At 38.9% G+C, this 21,248-nt stretch overlaps 1 protein-coding gene across 4 annotated transcripts in view; it reads left to right on the top strand.

Annotated features, from left to right (window-relative positions):
- The window catches only part of SORBS2 (sorbin and SH3 domain containing 2), a 320,131-nt gene that overhangs the window by 247,284 nt on the left and 51,599 nt on the right, over window positions 1-21,248 (top strand). For 3 of the 4 annotated variants that reach the window (XM_027122655.1, XM_027122654.1, XM_027122657.1), the window contains 6 exons: window positions 1,919-2,057; window positions 5,696-5,868; window positions 10,964-11,030; window positions 11,714-11,758; window positions 14,289-14,478; window positions 17,153-17,267. In XM_027122655.1, the coding sequence (XP_026978456.1) occupies window positions 2,036-2,057; window positions 5,696-5,868; window positions 10,964-11,030; window positions 11,714-11,758; window positions 14,289-14,478; window positions 17,153-17,267 (612 nt within the window). In that variant the 5' untranslated portion in view covers window positions 1,919-2,035. Of the gene's footprint in view, window positions 1-1,918; window positions 2,058-5,695; window positions 5,869-6,304; window positions 6,663-10,963; window positions 11,031-11,713; window positions 11,759-14,288; window positions 14,479-17,152; window positions 17,268-21,248 lie in introns of those variants that run through there. The other variant, XM_027122656.1, reaches the window with a different exon arrangement.

Raw genomic sequence — 21,248 nt, 5'->3', positions numbered from 1 at the left:
CTCCATGTTCTACTATGCTTTCAATAGTTCTTTACTTTTAAAACTCTAAGGAATGCCTTTACCCAAAAATACAAAGCAGTGATAGTGTATTAATTTATGTACTAGCCTATTTAATTTACTGTTTCTAAGACTCTTCAGGAGCCTGAGAGGCATACATATAGCTTTGTGGAGCCAACTGTAACTGAACTTAGTTTCAAGTAACAGTTTAAATTGCACATACCTTCTCCATGAGATGGTTTTCCTAATAATTATTTCACTATAATAATAAAGTATTTTCTAAAATTCTAATAGTATTATTTCATTAGTAAAATCCTAATTGATTTAACATGATGAAAGGCTAAATCTATCTGCAGCTTTTATTTTGTTTAACCCATAACCAATGTTATTGAAACCATCAAAATAGGAGGCAGGGCAACTTTCCTAAGTTTAGTTACATAGTAACATGATAGTTTCTACTAAGGAGAATTCTCCTGCCTTTAACATTAATTATAACAATAATATTTAAATTATATTTACAAAGATCAACCAAACTGGATTTGGGCAAGGAGGCAAAAATAGTCTCGAATAATTCATCGAAGATATATAAGCACTCTGAAGCATTTGGGTAGATCAGTGCATCACACTTAGCTGAATGGCCAGTGCTCTAGGGTAGATGACCCTCAAGATGGGGTTGCTAACAATGATTTCTGTAACAGCCCAGAGCAGTAGTTCATCATTAAGCACAATCATTGTAATGATATGCTTACTGACTTTAGGACAGGTGTGGTATGGCTATAAAGTAATGAAACTAGATTAATTCTACATTATTTGAAAACATCTGCTTTAAAGTGAAAAATCATGGAAATGTGCAATTAATTGACTACCTATGTTTCAGGCCTATACGACAGAAGTTTAATTTGTTTTAAAATAAGCAGATAAAGGTCACAAATTATGGTTCTTTATGCGCATATGTGTGTTTTGTGTGTATTCAGCTGTAAGGTGTTTGAACTAAATGCTCTTACTAATGTTTTATCTTATTTGCATGCATTATACAATCTCCACAATGCTCAGTGCTATGTTGTGGACAGACAGGCATGCTTAATAGTGAGCTCCACCTCTCTAACTGAGCTGATTCAATTCAATGAGAATATGTATCTATTGAATATCTACTATCCTATTAGCACCAGGTTGCATGTTATACAGAAAAATATGTTTAAAAAGCATATATATAACCGTCTTCAACAAGAATCTTGAAATACCACTGGGGATATGAAAATACTCAAATATAAAGCAATCAAAACAATAAATTATTAAGGAACCAAAAAGAGGCCTATAACGTGATAAATGAAACATGAGTAGGAAGAAGCCGGCGGGTTAACACCACTTTCTAATGCTTCACCAGGTATTTGATTGTTCCAGAATAGATTGCTTCATGACATATATAAATCCAAACAATTGTCCTCCTTATGTTAGTCACCTTGCCCTGGAAACCTTGATTCGCTACAGGATTCCCTGATTAAGTCTGAGAACCGATCACTTTCCTCTTGTCAAAGAATGTTCTTTTAAAATCCTACACCCAGAGCAGTGTGATTTAAGTCACGACATTAGAGCAGATTCACCCTCCACGTTTACTTTATACTGGCTCCTCTGATATCTTTGGACATCACTGTTGGCAGAGCAATGTGCCCACTAGTCAGCTGCTTCCATTCTCCTAATCACCTCCTGTGCCCTCTGACATATAAAGAGAGTGATTTTCAGAGTAAAGAAGATAGTGAAGACACTGAAAAAAAAAGTTCCATGCCCTTCTCGACATCAGTTAGTAAATAAATACTGGACAGCTGATTACTGTCATGTGAATGGAAGCAATTATTGTCATCTAAAGGAGTGATGTTTACAGGGGTCCGTGTGCTTTAACAGGATGTCTTTGCACTTTTCTCAGAGCCAGATAACGCTGAATGGAAACTCTGGAGGCACTGTGAGTCCACTGAGTTACTATCAAAGGCCATTTTCCCCTTCTGCCTACTCGCTACCAGGCTCACTCAATTCAAGCATTATCATGCAGCATGGCCGGTCACTTGGTAAGTCATCGGATAGTCATGATTTTCATGACAATTTCAATATAACAGGTACAAACCAAATGAGAAAAATATATAGCATCCAAGTAATTTTTGGAAAAGGAAGCAGAAACATTCAATACTTCACTATTTAATGAGCCTCTCCTAGGGGAGGAATTAAAGGCAGAGGATTTAACACTGGAGAAAATGGGGACCCGGCTATTCCAAGACGATGACTATATCTATATCTGGCCATCTATATCTGAGTCTGGAGAAGGCTATTAGATATTTGGGGTGATGGGGCAGAAAGAAAAAGATGGCCAGTTGGGGAGAGGAGTGTGCATATATACCAGGAGAACATTCATGTAGTGAATTTCCATGGGTGGCAAATACCATCCATGTTCGAAACAGCCCTTTCTTTTGTGGAAAAGCTTTCATTGTAGAAAATTCTTTTAATATATATAAAGAAGAACTATTTAACAGTTAAAACAGTTTAACAAGGGGATAGGCTGCCTCCCAAAGTAGTAAACTACTATTCAAACTGAGACCAGAAGACCACCAGTCAGGGATGTGAGTTCCTTTAAATAATGATGCAGAATTTTATAGAAAGATAGTTCCTAATCCTTTGGGAATTAAGAACTAAATGAAAGACAGAGCTCTCCTCCCCCCCAGAAAAATGAACATTAGAACATTCGTATAAATTTTTAAACATATGATTTCATGGCGCTTATGAACTCTTTAAAGCTTCCTGGAAAAGAAGCTGTGCTATATAATGTTAGAAATATTTTTATGCAGCAAAATATATTAGGACAATTTAGAAAATAATGTAATAAATATTTCTTAGTTTTTAAAAATGCAAAAAAACTCAACCAAACAAACATTGAAAAACAGACCAAATCGAACCATCATCTGAATTCAAGCGGAGAAACGTTCCATGTTGAGCAACTAGAAGGATTGCAGGGCAGCAAGAAACAGTGAAGACGGCGCAGGACCACGTGACCACAACATACCTCTCAGAAAAGCAGGAGACCGATCCTCTGGCCACCACCAACCAGCAGAGAGAAAGAAACTAGAACACAGGGCTTTAACTCCCATGTCCTCATTGACAGCAGACAGCGCCTTCTCTTCCCCGACACTGTGTATGGAAAGAAGATGAGGCTATTAGTTTACCCAGGAACACCCAGCCTATGGATTGTGGAATTCAACTTCTATGGCCAACAAAACCTCTCTAACTATAAGACTTACATGTAGCCATGAGACTCAAAGAAATGTCTAAATATACTCGCACCTTCTCTAAGGCTGCTCCTGGGATCATCTGTGAATCTTATAATGATGTCCCTTTACAGTATAAGAGAGTCTTTGTGCCAAAATACTGCCCTTATATAATCAGTCCCTGGTGTAGTATTATAACAGGAGTCCATTATATCTAGATTCTTTATGGAGCTATGCATGATTACACATCTATAGTAAAACTCTACAAATTATCCTAGCCATAATATTTTTCCAAATAATTATTAGCAAAGTTGGACTCTGTCCCCTTTGCCTGTCTTAATGAACACAGTTTTGTCCCTCCCACCCCAACAAACAAAATATATAAATACTTAAGTATGGACAGGCTTTTATATTAGAACATATCAATGGGTGGATTTTACATATAAACTATACTACAGAGAAAGAAATTCTGTAGATAAATACTGAACAAATTCCAGTTGGCCAGTGCTGAGATAGGTCCTGAGGAACATATACAAATCTATTCTGCCCTAGAGGAACTTTATAAAGTTGAGGACAAAGCTGCAAAACTGAGAGTTAGTGGACCATATAAGAGCATAATAAAATAAAACGCTAACTTGTAAGCTGTAAGTTCATAGAATCTTATGACCCACATATGAAGAGAGTTAACACTGTTTGTTTAGGCTAGGGCTTGCAAATACTCAGTGCTTAAAAAGTGTTTGATAGAAATACTAGCATCACGGTTGCCCACTCAAATCCTTTCTGTAATTAAATGGAAAATCAGAGTCAAATATCACTGCGTCTTAATTCAGAGTTGCTTGGAAGAGATATTATGTTTACATACAATGGCATGTAAAGCAGTTGTATTCCTAGCCTTATTCATTCTTCATCAGAAATGGATTGAAAATGCTTTTCTGTTGCAAACTAAAACACAGTCATAGTAACAGCAGTTACAAATATTATAACGGATATTAGTCTACAAAGGTCTTATCTCTACTTATCCTTATAATGATGAGTTAAATTTTTTAAAAATCTTATGAAATTTTGTATAAATTTGCTACAAAAACACAGTCATATCTTTTTAGATGTCTATATCTATATTTATATCTATACCTATACGTAATCAATGACTGCTGCCCTGACATAAGGACTTTTCCATATGCACATAAAAAGAGACCTGACTAACAGATCTGACAAACCAAGAGTCATACTTGGTCAGCAAAATTTTGAACTTTGTTGTAGAAAAACAGGAGGTCATATTATCAATTGTACTAAATACATGATAATGTAGATTTTCATAAATACCTGTAAACTCTAAGTGGAATACAGAGTACACCTATGTCCTCTCTGTTTCTTATGAAAGTATACCAAAAATTAACGAAGATGGCATGAAGAGCATGATACATCTCAGTCACAATGTATGCTTAGGGCAATTTTCACATCCAAGGGGTGAGAAGTCATGGTTTTTGCTACTTTAAAGTAAAAGCGAAGCTACTTTACTTTAGTGGCCATCATGGAGTCTTAAATAAACGTTAATATTAATAGCTTACGATCATTTCTCTACCCATAAGCCTTCACATCCAAGTATATGTTTGGATGTGAAGATTTCCTTATGTGATTTTTGTTTTCACTTTATTTTTATAAAATCACTGTCATAGACTCAATAGTCATATTTTTCATCCTAAAAGTACACTTTAGTACTTTAAGATAATGGTAGTCAGCAGTTTCACCAAAATAATAGTAATGTAAATGATGAGCTGAAGGAAATTACTAAACTTGTCTCAGCTTCTGCCCCCTCATTTATAAAATGGATCCCTCATCCAAGATTACTAGAAGCATAAAATGAAGTAATGCAGGCTTCCCTGGTGGCACAGTGGTTGAGAGTCCGCCTGCCGATGCAGGGGACACGGGTTCGCACCCTGGTCTGGGAGGATCCCACATGCCGCGGAGCGCCTGGGCCCGTGAGCCATGGCCGCTGAGCCTGCGCGTCCGGAGCCTGTGCTCCGTAACGGGAGAGGCCACAACAGTGAGAGGTCCGCGTACAGCAAAAAAAAAAAAAAAGAAGTAATGCATGTACAATGCTTTCTTAACACAGTGGCTGCCACGGGGCCGCATGGTCTTTCAACAAATATTATTCTTCTCCTTCCCCTCAACACTGAATGATGATGATCTTGTTGTTAGAGGTCTATTCAATATATACCTACATGTTAACAATGAGTGGCTCAAATTTAAGGTCAATGAGTTAAAAGATATAGTGATGGAAATACACTTTATATTTATTTATAAATATAATATAGTATTATATATTTACATATAACTATGTAATTATACGTAATTACATGTAATTAAATATATTATATTACGGTAGGCCTGAGGCTCCATTAATTTGATTCCTCGTGCATCAAGTATATTTCACCAAATTTTCTCCACAGATTCCTCAGAGGCATACCCCCAGCATGCACAGTCTCTGGACGGCAGCATGGGCAGCTCAATACCACTGTACAGATCCTCAGAGGAGGAGAAGAGAGTGACAGTTATCAAAGCACCGCACTACCCGGGGATCGGGCCAGTGGATGAATCCGGAATCCCCACGGCAATTAGAACGGTAGGAAATGCCAGCGCGCCTTGCTCCGGGGCTGTGCACAGGCTCCACAAAGGATGGATTGTCAATGGCTTTGTGCATTCCTATGCTCTTATATAATGAGGATTGCCCTCCGTGCCATCTGAGTTCTCATGAATATTATGCTGTGTGTGGCAGAGAAAGGGAACTGTCGATTGAAGATAATGACCCAATCTGTTTTTCCATTTCAATTAAAAATCACGAAAAAAAAATCACGAAAATTGTGATTCTGTTAAACGATAAAAGTAGGCTTTGTCTGGTTTTACCTTTTCCATGGAGTGTTGGGGCAATAGAAAGAGAAAAGAGAAGGAAGAAGAAAATGTGAATTCTTTGGCTGCACTGAATTCCCATGTGCATTGCGAATAAACCGGTGATTTGTTCCTTGAGATGGATGTGTTACCACCAGGAGACTGGGAGCCGTGAATTGGGTGTTGGGCAGCGAGATGATTGGAGGGAAGGGAGTTCATGTCGTGGAAAGGAAAAACTGTCTGAGGAAAATACACATCACGTTTTAGTGTCCCTCGTCAGCTGTGCCTGCTGAGAGCTCTCCGGGGCGATAAGTGAAAGTGTTTGGTTTTTTTTTTTTTAAGTCTTTAAACTCTGCCAGAACATTGCTCGGTGTTTCAGGGCAGCCCCTTCTGGCAAAGTTCAGCAGCAGCAGAGGCTGAGCTTGGGCAGGCAGCTGCTTGCTGATCCAGTCCACTTGGAGAGGAGGTCTGTGCTGGCCTGCGCGAAGGAATACTGGGGGCGCCAGGATGAGAGCGGCAGCACCTCTGCAGGTGAAACTGGGGGTGGTGAGAGAAGGGAGCGCCGACTGCATACACTCGGTCTGCAACACCCACGTATGCGGCTGGGCTGGTGCCGAGAGCTACTGGCCTGGAAGGCAAACCTGGGGGGCCAAAGACAAGGGTGGAGAGAGGAAAAGAACCGGCAAGAGATCAGAAAAATAGATCAGGGACGATTAGAATCGCTCAGAAAGAACGAAAGACAAAGACTGAGGGTCTCTTGTCTCCTTGGATTTGCATTCATCACATGGGGATCCTGTGTTCGGAGAGGAGAGTTGAAACTTGATTATTCCAAGCATCTGTATTAGAATTGGAAGCCAGAAAGAAAATCTGTAGAGCAGTTGCTGGGGCTTTAGACTCATCAGATTCTGGGGATGCTGAATGTGACTAATGATAAAGTCCTAAACATCTCTGTTGGAACCAATGATTGTCCTATTTAAGTGACAGGAAGAGTTCAGTGATTGTGACTAACATTCTTAATCTTATGGTGGCTGCATGTTTCCAGTGGTGGCACTCTGTTGTTTGTTTCTGTTTTAAGATTTCTGACTCAAAACGGTTTAATTTGAATTTCTTTTCCTAATAACGTAGGGATACAGTGTCAGACAGGTATAATGTCACTGGTTTTGTTTAATTGACCCTTGACAAATTAGGAGATCCCTGATTCTGTGTAGTTATAGATTGTCTGATTTTATCTGAGACCTCTAGGTATGTTTTTAAGTCAATATATGATAGACACAAATGGACATGCAAAGCTGGAACTGTCTTTATCCGTAAGATATAATTTTCTTAAATAGCAAGACCTTGCTTTTTACGTTTTAAAAGGAAAAAACTGAGATGTTATAGATGGTTAGTGAAAAATCAAGAAATATTAAAAATTTATATATTTTTAATCTACTGCCAAATCAAAAGCATGTTTAGATATGCATAAACAAATGCAGATACTAGACATTCAATGCAAGTTCCCCCTCTATAAAATAGAAAATAAAAATATAAGCAACTCAGAAGTTCCTTATAAGGAACCAGCATTTTTATGTACAGCTGTGCTCTTATGTAGACTGTTCAAAGTTTGCAGAGAAGGTACAGGTCTGAAGAGTCATTTACATTTCTTATCTGTCAGCCCCACAGAGCACATCCCCAAGTATAGCTGTGTTTATAAATGTGGAGTCTCGCCATGTCTGAGCCACGGCAGGCCAAGAATCTCCAAGGCTGTTTTTCTTTCTCATCCGCATAGAAAGTAATGATTGTCAGACTTACATTGCTTCACCGGGGCTTTCTGCTCAGTGTACACACCAAAGGCAGACTGTCCCAGTGTATCATCTCAGGGTCTCATTTTAGACAACCAGCATAGACCAAGGAAACAGAATTTCAAAAAGTAACATGGAAACTCTAAAAAGCCAAGAATTAACCAAATGTACCTTTGAGCTATCTGAAGAAAGGGAAGCAGCTCCCAGACTGCCCTGTCTCATGCGACCTGGGACGTCTATGTTAGCCTTTTACTGCCATCCTTAAAAACAACAACAACAAAAACCGCTAGGGTTCAGATCCCACGAGACTGTGTAATTAAGGCGAGTAGTTAAGTGAAATGTAAGATTCTTTCCTTCTAGTTCAAATATAACACCGTTTGAGTCTTTTCCAAGCTGGAAAGGGGCAAAAATAGAATAGAATAATGTATACTGGTGTACATTCTTATTGCTTGGAAGTATTAAACAGTAATGAAAGGAACCAAGATTTGAATCTAGGTTGATCTGACATTAATCTCAGCTTTCCACTGCAGCCTACTGTTTATATTATGTCAAAAGCGGGGTGGATAAGGAGCTTCTGCTTTTAAGGAACTTACAGTTTAGTACAGCAAATGTTGCCAACATTTTATTATCACGTTAAAGAAATTTTGAAACAATATCTATATTTTGTGACTTGCTCTAGGACACTAGATTGTTTACTATAGCCAGTATTTTAGTAACTTAGACTAGTAAATACCAAATTTTTATTTCTCTAATTCTAAGCTGATGATCAGAATACAATTCGAGTCCAAAATATTCCCTAGTTAATTTTTAAAATAATGTCTTGAACACTATACTAACAAGTTATTATGGATAATGATAATTATCACCAAAACTGTAGAAAATATGTGTCTTTTCCCTTTTTGGAAATCTCTGCACGATAAATCAGTGTAGAGTTCTGATGTTTTGTAAACTACAGGAGTGTAAAATTTCAGGTTTATTCAGCCAAGTTATAGAAAACAACCAAATAGTGATTTACTAGTAGTTACTGCCCATGCAAAATCATTTTGAAGAACAAATACACAAGTAAACTTCCGGAAATTTGAGTAGACTTCCGTTTACCTAATCTCAATGTTTGCCATAACAACCTACATGGTGGCATTTCTAAAAGGGACTTTAAATGCTTAGAGGACTTCTTTTAGAAAGGGACATAGAGTTTTAGTATTCCCATTTACCAGTTTCACATTCCTCTTTGCCAAGCAACTTGGGCATTTCCTGGCATCTCTGTGCTCACCATATAAAGCTAGCAGATGGCACAACAGAGATCCCGCCAGATATGTGCCCTCCAGCAAGTGAAGGAAAAACTCCTGTCTGTCAGGATGCATTGCCATATACAGCGATATAGCTCACTTATTCAGCTTCCTTGTTGCCATTGGTTGTGTCCAGGTATGGCTGGGAAACATTTTTACACAAAGTTATGTCTTATATTTTATTGCTAAAGACTGCAAAGGAATTAAAGCTTAATGAAAGACAAATCCATCTTTTATGAAAATAAGCGTCCCTTAAAGATACATGTTCATCTACTTTGTTTAGCCCAGCAAATAACAGCCACCATTTGAGTATAAAGTCCACCAGTGATCCACTCAATATTTCCATTGTAGAAAGAGCCTAGAATGAGTGAAGAAGTGATTCCCAACAAAGTCAATTAGCCCTTGATGTTACTCTGTATTTGTGGTGATTACCAGAATCATATATTCTTAGAGATCAAAATAAGTCCAGATATAGCACAAAACCCTCAATTTCCAGATGGAAAACACGATGACCACATTGGAAAGAAAAATCAGGATATAAAATCTACACCAAAGCTCAGTCTAACAAATACAAGAATATTTTTGTGGCCTTCCTAACAGAATATTTTCTGTGAAGAGAACTGCCTCGAAAAATCTGTATATTTAGTCACTATATACAGAATGGTCAAGTTTCCTACCAGAATAACCCTGGAAGAGTTAAAATGAAGACACTCCAAGCAAAATCTTGAATTATGATTATAAAGGCATATGTCCACTTTCACAGGTATACGATTAGGTAGACTTCCATCCAATAACCTGGATTCATTCATTGTTTTATTTTGTAAATATCTGAGGTTTCCTACTGTTATGATTTATTGAGCATTTCTTATATTCTAGGCATTGTTCTAGGTCTTTTTGTATACACTGTCTCTTTCAATTTCCGTAACAATTCTACGATGTGGATATAATTATTTCATCTTAGAGAAGAGAAAACTGAGGCCCTAAAAGGTTACCTCACTTGCTCAAATTCTTATTGCTTGGAAGTATTAAACAGTAATGAAAGGAACCAAGATTTGAATCTAGGTTGATCTGACATTAAGCTCAGCTTTCCACTGCAGCCTACTGTTTATATTATGTCAAAAGCGGGGTGGATAAGGAGCTTCTGCTTTTAAGGAACTTACAGTTTAGCACAGCAAATGTTGCCAACATTTTATTATCATGTTAAAGAAATCTTGAAACAATGTCTATATTTTGTGACTTGCTCTAGGACACTAGATTGTTTACTATAGCCAGTATTTTAGTAACTTAGACTAGTAAATACCAAATTTTTAGTTCTCTAATTCTAAGCTGATGATCAGAATACAATTCGAGTCCAAAATATTCCCTAGTTAATTTTTAAAATAATGTCTTGACCAGTATACTAACAAGTTATTATGGATAATGATAATTATCACCAAAAGGAGCGAAGCAAACAATTATAACACTATAACTTTTATTCAGTTAATTTTATATAAATAAGCTTGCACAAATATCAACTACCTAGGGCTGGGCACAGCTGTGACCTGGAAGAAATAAAACCATAGCGTATAACATTCCAACTCAGCCTCCACTCAAACAAAGGGTAATGTATTTACAAATGGCATGTATCCCTGGATAAATTACTATGTCATCATGACACAGTAAAGAGTCAGAACAGAAATCTTCTATTTAAAAAGATATAATATACAAAGAGGAACAATGTTTATTTGGAACCAGTTTTGTAACTGTTGGACATTTTCTTTTACAGACAGTTGACAGGCCAAAGGACTGGTACAAGACCATGTTTAAGCAAATCCACATGGTGCACAAGCCGGGTATGTAGTTCTGTTTTCTGATCAGGTCCTTGTGGGCTGAAGGATGTACACTCTTTTGTGTAGTTTTGGTTCACACAAACTGTCAAGACCCCAGCAAACTTCATGGCCCTTCCTTCTTTTCAACACTCCTCCTTATTCTTAGATCACCCCTCAACACCCAGACACTCGCACTGCTGCTTCACCCCTGAGTTGCCAGGAAGCCTCTTAGAAGGTGACCCTTCATCCTTCCCTATCCACAGTATAAACTGGCCTGGCGTATTATCTGCTTAAAGAGACACATTATTCCTCTGTCCACGTGCATCTGCCCCATATCAAGACAGTGACTGTAGCTGGGTCTCACTGAGTTGACAAGGGATCTTTAAAGCACTTACTAAAGGAAATTCATGATCCAGGACAGGCAGAAAGGAGGAAGAGGGACTGATATCTCTATGCTGTGAAGTGGGCAGCAGAGCAAACCTGTTAACAGCCCAGAGAAGTCAATTTGCAAAGTCCCAGCAAAAAAAAAAACAAAAAACAACAGAAAAAAAAAACCCCATAATATTTGAAAATTTAAAAATGGTTTTATGAACTAGGCAAAATGTGTTGGTTTTCTAACAAATCTGTTGTTTCTCTGAAGTTCTGCTATCTTGTTAGGATGTGGTGACCAATCTGTATTACCATAATATTTATGTTTCATTTTCTAGATGATGACACAGACATGTATAATACTCCTTATACATATAATGCAGGTAGGATGGGTTTCCTTGCTTGCCATGACTACACTGTGTCCTCCCATGCTTGGAAGAACTTCCCAGTCATTTTTTTTTACCACTCTGAGTGCACGATTTCAGTCTCTACAATTAGGAAGATGCTTTTTTTTCTTTTCTCAGCATGTATAACGAAAGATTTGATCTTTTCTCATGGAAATGAGAACTAATACTATTTTATCTCCTTCATCCCCACTGTTAGTTTATTCTCGGCTTCAGGAATGTTTAACCAAAGTGTGAAGGACAGCAGGAAAGAACATACTGTAACAGGGGGTACAAAATAAGATAAAGATCTCCTTTTATCAGTACAGAGAATGATTACAATTGCGTAAGATCTTTCAGATACACTTCACCAAAAACAAGTCAAGCAAGGTATTTTGTGACCCTGTCCATGCTTTTGCTCCAAATGCAATCATTTATTGAAGGATTTTTAAACATCCCAGTTTGCTGGACCACTTTTCTGACTCAGAGTTGCCAGCGGTCATAATGGAACGACTTCAATTCTGGGCATTTCCACTTGAACTTGAGTGAGTTGGTATCTTGTGAAATGGTTGCAGGCTGGAGTGAGGGACCCCTGAAAAATGTTTCCATCATCGCTTTCTCCTAAATGTCACATCAGGGGACCCCACACAGGGCCGCCTGTCACTTCCCGGCCCCAGGCTCAGGACGATTGCACAGTGCCTGTTATTGCCTTCTGTAGAGCAGTCTCCGAGGCCCACGTCCCATTCAGCAGCTGCAGCCTCCCATCGAGGTCCCCTTGCCAGCCACACCCCCAAACAGGATGAGGTTGTCCCCTCCACGAGGCCTGAAGGCCAGCACTCAGGCCTTTTCACTGTTGAGGATTCTGCTACTAGTGTCCGACGACAAGTAGAAGGAAAAAAACAAGCAGAACGGGCTCAGCAAGCTGCAAGAATCTGGTTTTCAGTCCTCGCTCTTCCAGACGGCAGCAGGTGGCCTGCTAAGATTCCCTCAACTTTTATTCCCGGTCTCAGGTTCTCCTAACTCCTCTCCTGTTTTTTGCTTGTTAAAATGCAAAATTCAACTGAGAAAATTTTAAAGATCTTCTTGGCTTTATTAAACGATTCATGAATCAGGCAGCATCCAATCTAGCAGACAGAAAGGAGCTCCGAGGAGCTGAACAAAACGAAATGCTTTCAATAGGCAGAAGGGAGCAGGAACAGGAAAGTTAGACTAAGAAAAACAGCGGGTGGGTTACTGCAAGGTCACTTTCCCTGAGGGGAGGGCAGGGGGCTGTCAGGCAGACTATCTAACTCCTGCTGGCCAGGCCATTCTTGATGGACGGCTTTAAGATTCCATTTCTGGCAGAGTCAGAACTGTAACTAAGTTAAGTCTCGGTTTGGTGCTGTGGGGCTTAGCACAAGCAACTCCATTTTGGGTCTGCTGTTTCGTTCTGAACAAGCGCTCAAGTTGAAGTCTGACTGTAGCACTGAGGCAAAACAGAAGTGCAGACACTGTCTCATTTGTCATAGCCAATTTGCATGGACCTTCAGGAGGAGCAGATGAATGAAAATAGACTTAGCTCAAAAGATTGAGGTGGCAGGAAATTCAGAATTTTTATAATTATTTTTCATATTGAAGTTTGCATCCATTAGAATTAGTCAATTGAACGGTAGTTACATATAAACTTGCAGAGCCCTTTAGAGTTTTACCATTTAATCGGCAGACAAAGCAACTCTGATTAGTCTCTTCCCCTCCTACTAACCTTACATCGCGCTGTTCTATGCCTTGCACTTTCTGCTGCTTTTTTTCCTCTGCCATCTCCGCTGCCCTCTTCCCCGACCCACCCAAACCAATCCTTCAGGGCTCACTCTAGTGTCATCAGTTCTGTGATATATTCTCCGACCAATCACCATCTTCTAAAATCTTTAATGCCTAAAATATGTTTTCCTCATGTGGCCTTTATCATATGCTACCAATTATTTTCAATCATAATTCTAATCACATCTCTTTTCCTCAGATGTGCTATAAGCTTATTGAGAGTTGATGTTTCCTTATGCCTTGCACCACATGTATTTAACTTGCTCAATATTTTGTTTGATTGCAATTAACACGTCAATTATCATATGCAAATCAGAGCTTTTAAAGTAATAGAAGATATTTGGAAACAGTTCTATTAATTATTTTTAATCTTCTTCTAAAATCTTAACTACGATATTAGTTTACACTATCCACGAGAAAATTTGCTAAGTATCTGTAAGTTTGTTTCTAGTACCAGTTGGAATTATTACTAATTCCATAATAATTGATGAGGATTCACTGTAACCAATGCTCGTGCATGCAATCCATTAATGAATTAATAATGATTAATAAATTAATAATATTAATAAATCAAGAGCATACCATCCAATGCATGCATTGTGAATATGTTTACTGATAATAATCTTGGTAAAATCATGGGATATTTTTGTGGGGTATAAATAATGTAATGCACTTTCAAAATGTTATTTGTTTCTGTTCTGTTTTTGTTTTGCTGTGTTGTGTTTCGTGATAGGCCTGTACAACTCACCCTACCGTGCTCAGTCACATCCTGCTGCCAAGACCCAGACCTACAGACCCCTCTCCAAAAGCCACTCCGACAACGGCACTGACGCCTTTAAGGATGCTTCCTCTCCTGTCCCTCCCCCGCACATTCCTCCTCCAGTCCCACCACTTCGACCAAGAGATCGGTCTTCAACAGAAAAGTAAGGCATTTTCCCCTGAAGTGTCCTGTATTTAGCTTAGGATAAAAATAAGCCCACAGGGCATTCAGCAGAAGAATCACTGCTTACCTTTCTGAGATAGTATATGTATAGTCTTATAAAGGTGCCATGTTCACCTCTTCTATCAAGAGTGTAGCGAACACTTTCACAATATTGGTTCATAATATCATGGTCACCTGAGTTAGACTTGAAGTAACTGAGCGTCATCTCCACTCTTTGATCAGTAAATGCATATGGGGCTTCCCTGGTGGCGCAGTGGTTGAGAGTCCGCCTGCCGATGCAGAGGACACATGTTCATGCCCCAGTCCGGGAAGATCCCACATGCCGCGGAGCGGCTGGGCCCGCGAGCCATGGCCGCTGAGCCTGCACGTCCGGAGCCTGTGCTCCGCAGTGGGAGAGGCCATAACAGTGAGAGGCCCGCGTACCGCAAAAATAAATAAATAAATAAATAAAATAAAATATAATAAATGCATATGAGACAAATAAATAGAAATAACTGACACTCCCTTTGGCATAGCAGGTCAGAGACTATGCAGTTAATTTTCAGTTTCCTCAGATTTGAAATGTTAGGACTATTAATGATTTAAAATTTCCCCTCTGATCACAAAAGTATCTTTTTAAAAACAGAAAAGGTTATTCATAAATCATAAGTAAGGCATTAATGTGTCTACCTGCGACTCATTTCCACACACTAATTTTAATTTCCCCACTGAAATATTTTTATAGAAACTATTCAAACAAAAATAAAAATTTATAAACACACTTCTATTGGGCCATTTTTATTAGGATAATGACTAATAGTACCACTTATAGGTAACCTTCATTGAGACCTCACTATGAGCCACTAATCTGAGCACTTTTCCTGTATTATATTACTTAATTCTGAGAACAACCCAATGAGATATGTTCTATTTTAAACCCATTTTAGAGAGAAAGAGAAAAAATAAGCTGTGGTTTTGGAAATTAAAGTAAGTTGCTCAGCTCATGCAGCTACTATGTCCAAGCCAGGATTCACACTCAGCTCTAACTAAAGCCATAGCTCATGCTATACCAGCAATAATAAATAAGAATATAAGAATTATTCAGTATTAATATGGTTATTAAGCATCCATCTGTCATACCCATCCCAGAAATATTATATTCAACGCCCTGTTGTACCATTAAAAGTAACTGATCATATAGGGTATAAGATACCACAAAGATAGACATACATTATGTGTGAAGAGTTCTCATTTTAATGCCCGTCTCCTCATGATGATTATGTGTTTATAGGTGTTATGTCTTAAATTTGAGAAATAATTGTCTAGACACAAAATACTATCTCTGCCATAAAAAAGAACCAAAATGAACTCAGATTTAAATGTATTTTGTCCTATGTGTCTAGTAAAAATAAATCTTTCATTGAGAAACACGATAATCCCTTAAAATTTTCTAGAATGTTTTCATATACATTGTCTTATGTGATGCTCAAAGTACATCTGCTGAATATTGCTCATCAATTTACTAGAAAGCCAGGACCTGCCTGCCCCTAATTCTCCTGTCTTGTAGAAACTTCTATTTCCAACATGCATGGAGTCAGAATTTCATCCCATTCTATGGGTCAGAACTGCCCCCACCATGGGACTTTCCTGGTGGTCCAGTGGCTAAGACTCTGAGCTCCCAATGCAGGGGGCCCGGGTTCAGTCCCTGGTCGGGGAACTAGATCCGACATGCGCAGCTAAGAAGTTCACATGCCACAACTAAAGATCCCGCATGCTGCAACAAAGATCCCTCACAGGTAACAAAGATCCCGCATGCCACAACTAAGACCCGACGCAGCCAAATAAATTAAAATATATTTTTTTAAAAAAAGGAAAAAAACAGAAGAATTGCCTCCATCTACAGTCAGAAAATCCTTCTTCCTCAAATGTGATCCTCTCAAAGGAAGCCTTCTTCAGCCTCAGCTACCTAGAAAAGCTTTACTTTTGAAGTCCCTCTTTGCCTGCCTCTTGAAGGATATTAGTTCAGGAAAAAGAGCTGATTCCAGGGTCTCCTACGCGATGGAATAGATGCCAGCCTCTGGGTTTTCAAGGGTAAAGCCATGGAGGGTCTCCACTGCCATACAACTTGCTCTTATGGATGGCAACCCAAGTGATACTTTCGCACTTTTCATAGACAAACTATGATGCCACTTGCAAGATAAACAAGATCAAACATGACGTGTACATTACTCCTTGTCACTTCGGATCAAGGATGCCAGGTCACAGAGTGATGGGATAAACTCACATAACTTAATGGAGCATAACTGCTACTTCCTCTAAACACAAAAATACACAGCTGCCATTTGTGATCCCCAGAGTTCACCAGCAGCTAACTGGCTGCATTTCTATCAATACAAACCCCTCGTGTGAGTTATTGAGCCAGCAGGAGAATAGTCCTTGTATGAAAAGAAGTAGAGGAAAATATAATAGGAAATCAAAGAAATGGCTTTCTTTAAATCATTTATGAAAAACAGAACACAAATGTGCTATTTTTTTGCATATTAACATTTTATCCTGAAAAGCTTTAAAAAAAGTCTATACTAAAATTAGCTTTGAAAACAGATAATCAGTGGTTTTATACAACAGTTTTAAGCACAGAGAATTACTTTCATATGTAATTTGTTGTTGATTTCTAGGCATGACTGGGACCCTCCAGACAGAAAAGTGGACACAAGGAGATTTCGTTCTGAGCCAAGGAGTATTTTTGAATATGAACCTGGGAAGTCATCCATTCTGCAGCATGAAAGACCAGTAAGCACTTGTCATTAAACAGAACGCCAGTTCTCTAGGTTTCCTGGGTTCCCAAATAAACCTGAATTTCATATCGTTTAGCAGTTTTTGAATCACAAAGGTAATTTATTTATTTGGCATTATTTAGAAATCATGTTTATTTTGTATCATGATTTGTGTAGCTTATCTCAGAATTAAAAATACAGTCTCTAATATATTGTCCCTACTCATCAAATATAGGACTCATTCTCATGTAACTATAAATATGCCTAATCATGATCCTGAGTTTAATTTTTAAAAAAAGGAAAAGAACAACTCTCAAATGCAACACTGAATTGCCAGTCTACATTGCTAATGAGAACAATCATTCATTCTCTGATACAAATGGGCTAGGCAGTTCCATCCCTTGGTTTCCATTTTGGTTTCTTAATATTTCTTTGGCTTAAAGGGAAATTTTCCAAATGTCCTTTGTTATAACAAGTTGTTTTAATTGATTCTTATTAAATCTCCCTCAGGTTACCAAGCCTCAAGTTTCCTGACTGATTGTCAATCTAATGGATCAAGACTATATTTAACTTTGCAGTGTTTCTCCCAATTATATATTTTAATTACATGCAAAGGAAAAGACATAGAAAGTTGAAAATAACCACTTGCCTCCTCAAAGTACAACTGAAGAAATAGGCTGTTCCTTGGCCCTCTTTTGCTTTGATTCCCCCAGTCCTTGCTTTCCCTCCTAGATCAATGCCTTCAGGATCTCTTTGAAATTCTGTAATTCCTCTGCATCCCCTCTATCAAAACCTGGCTGCAATTTGCTCTTGTCTTTGTCTTAAAAGAATTTTAGGTGTCAGTGAACAGGAAAAAGAGAGTTTTCTTTGTTAGTGCCTTTAAGAGTATCCAAGAAACCACATTATTGTATATAACATAAGGCCAGCCCTGAAATTTGATTAGAAACCGTTGCTCACCACACCCAATATAAGTGTCCTTCATTTAGTTTTTGAAACCCTGTATTTATGATTATGTTCTTGAGAAACATGTTCAAAAACCTTATAATCACATAATTCATACAGGATATTTTTCTAAGCCTTCTTTGCCTTTCTTCAGATAACTCATACCTTTTAGAGTAACAGGACTTTACCAGAAAAACTGAAAGAAAAAAAAGGAACACCACCGAACTGCAGGTTCCATTGCAAACATATAACCCATTCTCTAAGTTATATGACTGAATATCATGATCTTTGAAATTTCTAAGATGAGAAGTGGGTGAACCATGATATCACCATTGCATAAAGTTTAAAATAACAAAATAATCATGCAAAATAATGAGTCTCAGATTTAAATGTAAGTAACGAAACATTAATGATCATTCTAACAATGTCTGAGACTCTTAGGATGTTGGGGGATGTCACTGTCCTGGAATGCTTTTGTATCTGTGATGTCAGGAAACAGGATTGATTTTGGAAGCAGTCCCGTCAGGATATTTCTAGTATTTACTCATGCAGCAAAACCTGTGAAGCCCCACCTATGTGCCAGGCATCGTACTACGTGTGAGGGACACGGCAGTGAGCAAAACATATTCTTTACCTCAAGGAACTTGGAGTCTATCATTTAATCAATATGCAGAGTAGCGCCACATTTGTGAGAAGTAGACCATCTCCTGTATGGTTAAAACGGAGACACACCAAATGAATTCGCCCCATCAAGAGCTTACTCACAGGCCCGTCATTGTGACTGAAATTTCCACTTTACTCATGTCTTTGGGTTAAAGCTTTGAAGGCTCCTGGTTTAAAAATAGCAATAATAATAACAGCAGCAATAGCAGTAGTTGTAGCTCCTTATTGAGCACTTACTTATGTGTCAGGCCTTATAATTAGTAATTTATGCCTTATATAATGATCCCAACAACCCTATGAAGTAGATGTATGGAATTCCCGTTTTACAGATAGAGAGGCTGAGCACATATTAAGTAACCTTGCTCAGGTTCCCGTGGCTGGTGAGTGCTGGACCTGGAAGTTGAGCCCAGGCAGACTCATGCCTGGTGCACTTAATCACCACCATACTGCTGCACATCCAGGATTAGCTAAATCGAAAACACATTTAGCTGCTAGTCATTATCACCTTAATTAGAGTATTTGATTATTTAATTATTTTGCAGTATAAGTTAGTTTATTTGTTCATTTATAATACGTTAGTGTACTGGATTTATTTTACCAGCAACCTGGGCCCTGAGTAGTTAGGACAGAAGACCAGTATACTTAACTAGCTCTAAGAAGAATGGAAAGATCTCGAATGTGGGTATGGCTGAAGATTTGGGTACGGATGGGTCTCTGCTGCCACAGGAAAGGAGCAGTGGAAGGAACCTAGAAACTTGGAAGGAAATGAAAATGGGTATCTTATGAAGAAATGGAAAGAACCAAAATGTTTATCCCTCCTAAACAATTTTGCTGAAGGCCAGCCTTACGCAAAATGATTTGAGCTAATCATCTTTATCATTTTGGCCAGGTTTTTATTATAGGACTCGACTATTATCTTTTTCTTTTCATCAACCCTGAATCCATTCCAGCTGCCTCTCTAAATCAGAAAAACAAAAACAAAGGGCTCAGGGCATGGTGCTGTTGCAGAGAGTGGCTGTATCTTGATAGAGTTCACGTAAGATTTGAGAGTGTCTTGGACACACATGAGAGAGAGGATAGAGAGCAGGTTTGCTAAATGAGAGTGATGGAACAGCACACGTACAACATGTAAGGACTGCAAGATTTAGGCACCTTCATGTCTTTTTCCTCCAAGACAGTTTGTGAGAATTCCTTTGCTCTTTTCATCTTTAACGTCTGTAAATTATACACCGCCGCTGGGTTGACTGGTGCACTGGCTCTGTTGCTCTTTTGAATTCCGAGATGATGCCACCGTCTGCCCAGTTTTCCCAAGTGTCATCTCGGATTCCCCTCTCCCCAGCCATCTCGAAGTCCTGCCTCCCAGGAGACATGCCACGGCCACTCCTCTCTTTTGGTCCACAATTGTCCATTGCCTATATTAGAATGACAGCCACTGACTCTTTTCTCTAATTCTCCAATCTAGTCTCCACACCACAGCCAGGGCAATCTTAGAAAACCTCCTGCTCAAAACTTTCTCCCAGCTCTCAAGTGTCCTTAGAGCAAAATCCAAGTTCCTTAATGTAATATACAAAAAACCTTGTGGTTTGGCCCCCATTTTGACCTCTCCGGCCTCAAGTATCTTCCTGCCCTTCCTGCTTCACTCACCATGTTCCAGCTCTACAGAGAGCTCTCAATCTTCCCCCCATGGACCTTTGCACAGGCTGTCTCTCTGCCAGGAATACTCTCTCCACCACCTCTTTCTTCCTGTGGAAAATCCCATCTCCCCCTCGGCCTGTCTCACTTCCCCCAGGGCACCATCCTGACTAATGGACACTACTGGGGCCAAGCTTCCCCTGCTGTGAGCCCCCCTACAGCACACGGCATTACACCTCACCACCCTGAATTGTAATGGCCTGTTTACTTGTCTGTGTCCCTCACTAGACTTTAAGCTCCTTGAAGGCAGGGACCCCGACTGGTGCACCAGTCAAATCCCCAGCACCTAGCGCAATGCCTGGCACATGGTAGGTGTTCAGTGAATATACACTGAATTAATAGTAAGGGAATGAGTATAGGTTTTACCCTTGCAGTTAGTGGGTAAAGTTGGTGGGACCTAATCCTTGTTCTGTTGCTTATCTATGAAGTCTGTACATTTCTAGTGACAAAAGGCACCATGGGTCTCCATCAAAGCACACACGGGGGATTCCACACACTGCTATTAGTAACTGTGGTTCCCGAATTCCATGATTCCCTAGCATACAAAGGGGGTAGAGGAAGAGAAGTCCTCCTCTGACCCTGGCCAAAAGAATTCTCCTCTTCCTTAGAAATCAATGGAATATGCATTTATATTCTTTAACAGGAAAGTAAAAATGAATAAATTTTTTTTTTTTTTTTTTTTTTTTTTTTTTTTTTTTTT

The sequence above is a fragment of the Aethalodelphis obliquidens genome, unplaced genomic scaffold (genome assembly GCF_003676395.1).
Source record: "Aethalodelphis obliquidens isolate GAN/ISIS:26980383/991018 unplaced genomic scaffold, ASM367639v1 scaffold25, whole genome shotgun sequence".
In the NCBI taxonomy this organism is placed as follows: domain Eukaryota; kingdom Metazoa; phylum Chordata; class Mammalia; order Artiodactyla; family Delphinidae; genus Aethalodelphis; species Aethalodelphis obliquidens.
This window is presented reverse-complemented; position numbering and strand designations above follow the sequence as displayed.